Consider the following 2,477-nt stretch of genomic DNA (forward strand, 5'->3'; position numbering starts at 1 on the left):
CCCCCCGGGCTCTGACTCCCCGTGTGATGCTTGTTGCCAACAGGGTTGAGCTTGTCCCGGGCCGCGGAGTTCACCTCCAGGCTGAAGTGCCAGCCCCGCTACGTGCTTTCCCAAAACGTGACGACCTGGAACGACCCGCTGGAGGTCTGCCTGCAGCGCCAGGTGGTGCAGGAGACCCTGCACGTCTTCCAGCACGCCGTGCCCGTGGAGGGAAAGCCCGTCACCAACCAGAAGACCTCAGGTAAGGGCGGTTCTTGACAAGCTGTGGCCTTCCCTCGTCCGCAATTTAGACAAACCTGCCTGCTAATTTGGAGCTGGCGTTGGGTGCCGTGTGCTGAAATGCAAGTCGAGGTTCTTTGGGTCGAGGCGATGCCCAAAGACCCGTGTCTGCCGCTGTCCTTAGACCAGCACGGCTACAGCCAACACCCCTGAAATGAAAGCGCCGCTTGCAGAAGTGCCCGCGGCTTCTGCGGCAGTGTTGTCAATCTCCCCGCGCTCCTTGCGAAGCCTGAAATTGGGTTTCCTGAGAGCACCTTTCAGGGCCAGATGCTTTCCTCGGGGTGGGGGGCTCCAGATGAAACTGCGCTCTTTCAAGAACTGCCTGGAAGTTGCATTGTTCTGCGGTTTGCCACTTGATGCGGCGCTGGATTGTTGCCAAACAAGGTTTGCTCAACTGATGGACCTCTGGCAGTTTTAAGGCTGCCTGCTTTCACCTAAAAGTAGGTATGAAGGCTGGCAATTTGGATAAAGTATTTCCAAGGTGTGTATCTCCACCTGATGCAGACTTTTTAAACATATTTTATTCCAAGCACAGATTCTGGAGTTTTGCAAGCAAGAAAATTTCATTCCTGTCTTCTGATACTAGAAATCGCTGTTCTGTAGGGACTTCCAAGAGTAGCCTAAAATGGCTTTTTTTTTTTTTTAAGTTGGTTTATAATCATTCTTGGCATTTATGAACCAACTTTCCTCTTCAGAGTGCCCTACAAGCATGAATTACTGAAGCTTTGTAACATCCTGGGGAGTTAAGTAATAGGTGTTTTCTTTAGTTCAGTTTTCCTTTCTCAAAGGCCCGGAAGGGGGCTGCAGACAGAACCTGGGGCCAGAAATCAAGATCTCTGCCAGGTTTGTCTTTTAGTTTTTTCAGCCTTTTTAGTCCTGGCTCAATATTGCAATATATTCTTCCATCTATTCAGTCGAACAGCATGCTATAAACCTTTTATTTAAATGCAGCCTCAGCAAATCTTCATGAAAAGCTTCACCGCTTAACTTTGTTCCTTTGCACTCTTTCAGGGAGATGCTGGATCTTTTCATGTCTGAATGTGATGCGTCTCCCTTTCATGAAGAAGTTCAACCTCGAAGAGTTTGAGTTCAGCCAGGCATACCTCTTTTTCTGGGATAAGGTACAGCAGTGTTGAACATATACCCTCCTTAGTGGAAACTGCCGGGGTACAGCTTTTAACTGACTTAGCAGTCGAGGAAGAAACATATGAAATGAATGAAGTTGTAAAATAAATGTTTTAATGGGATAGACTGAAAGTTATTCTTCAGAGCAAGGGAGGGGAGCAAGAAATAGGCAGTTTGATCTTAAAACTAACTTCCTGGAAGAGTGGGATTTTTTCTTTGAGGATGTGCAGGTCCTCTCAAGGTGCTTAAGGGAAGTGGGATAGGAGTACCACCACGGCTCTTTCTACGTTCTGTGACCTACCAGTGGAAGCTAATGCACTTTTCTGATATTCGCTGTTTGTACTAGTAACAGAGCCTGTTGTCATCCTACGACTTCTGTTCCCCTCCATCCCATCTCACTTTGATCCTCCTGCTTTCAGACCCCATGGGCACATCTACACGTGCATTAATGCTGTGTTGTTCCTGTGCATTCAGTTTAGTACCTGTAACAACAGCTACTAATGCAATGCGCAGTAACTGGCACTACTGTGCAGTAGCACCAGCACACGGTCTTTTAGTGGTGCTAATGCGCAGTAGATTCGTTCTGCTGTGGGTTAGCACAGCTTTTGCCGTGATGCACTAATGCACAGTGGAATTACTCTCCTGTGCTTTTAGCATCTCGTGTAGATGTACCCACGGACTCCTTGATTGTAATAGAAATGATGTTACAGAGTGAAACTTAGAGAACCAGTGAGAAAGTAAGATTATATATAGTGGCAAGGGAAACCACAGACTTGCCTGGTAAGCTTTTCAAAAAGCCAGAGAAACACAGAAATGAAGTTGCATACGTTATGTCACAAGTGACGATTGTTACCCCGGCTGTTCTGTTCCAGGTGGAGCGCTGTTACTATTTGTTAAATGCCTTTGTGGAAACCGCTCAGAAAAAGGAACCTGTGGAAGGCAGACTGGTACAGTTCCTGCTTACCAACCCCACAAATGACGGTGGACAGTGGGATATGCTGGTTAACCTTATCGGTAAGGAAAACTGATTACAAGGGCTCCCTGCAACTGCACGTTGTCCACAAAAGCAGGAA

General features: G+C 47.3%; 1 protein-coding gene across 1 annotated transcript in view; it reads left to right on the forward strand.

The window, feature by feature from the left end:
• The window catches only part of BLMH (bleomycin hydrolase), a 27,862-nt gene that overhangs the window by 1,578 nt on the left and 23,807 nt on the right, over positions 1-2,477 (forward strand). Inside the window, exons 2-4 of the mRNA XM_025192323.1 lie at positions 44-241; positions 1,291-1,400; positions 2,277-2,418. Coding sequence (XP_025048108.1) covers positions 44-241; positions 1,291-1,400; positions 2,277-2,418 — 450 coding nt within the window. The remainder of the gene's footprint in view (positions 1-43; positions 242-1,290; positions 1,401-2,276; positions 2,419-2,477) is intronic.

This window comes from Alligator sinensis, unplaced genomic scaffold (genome assembly GCF_000455745.1).
Source record: "Alligator sinensis unplaced genomic scaffold, ASM45574v1 scaffold1642_1, whole genome shotgun sequence".
Lineage (NCBI taxonomy): Eukaryota > Metazoa > Chordata > Crocodylia > Alligatoridae > Alligator > Alligator sinensis.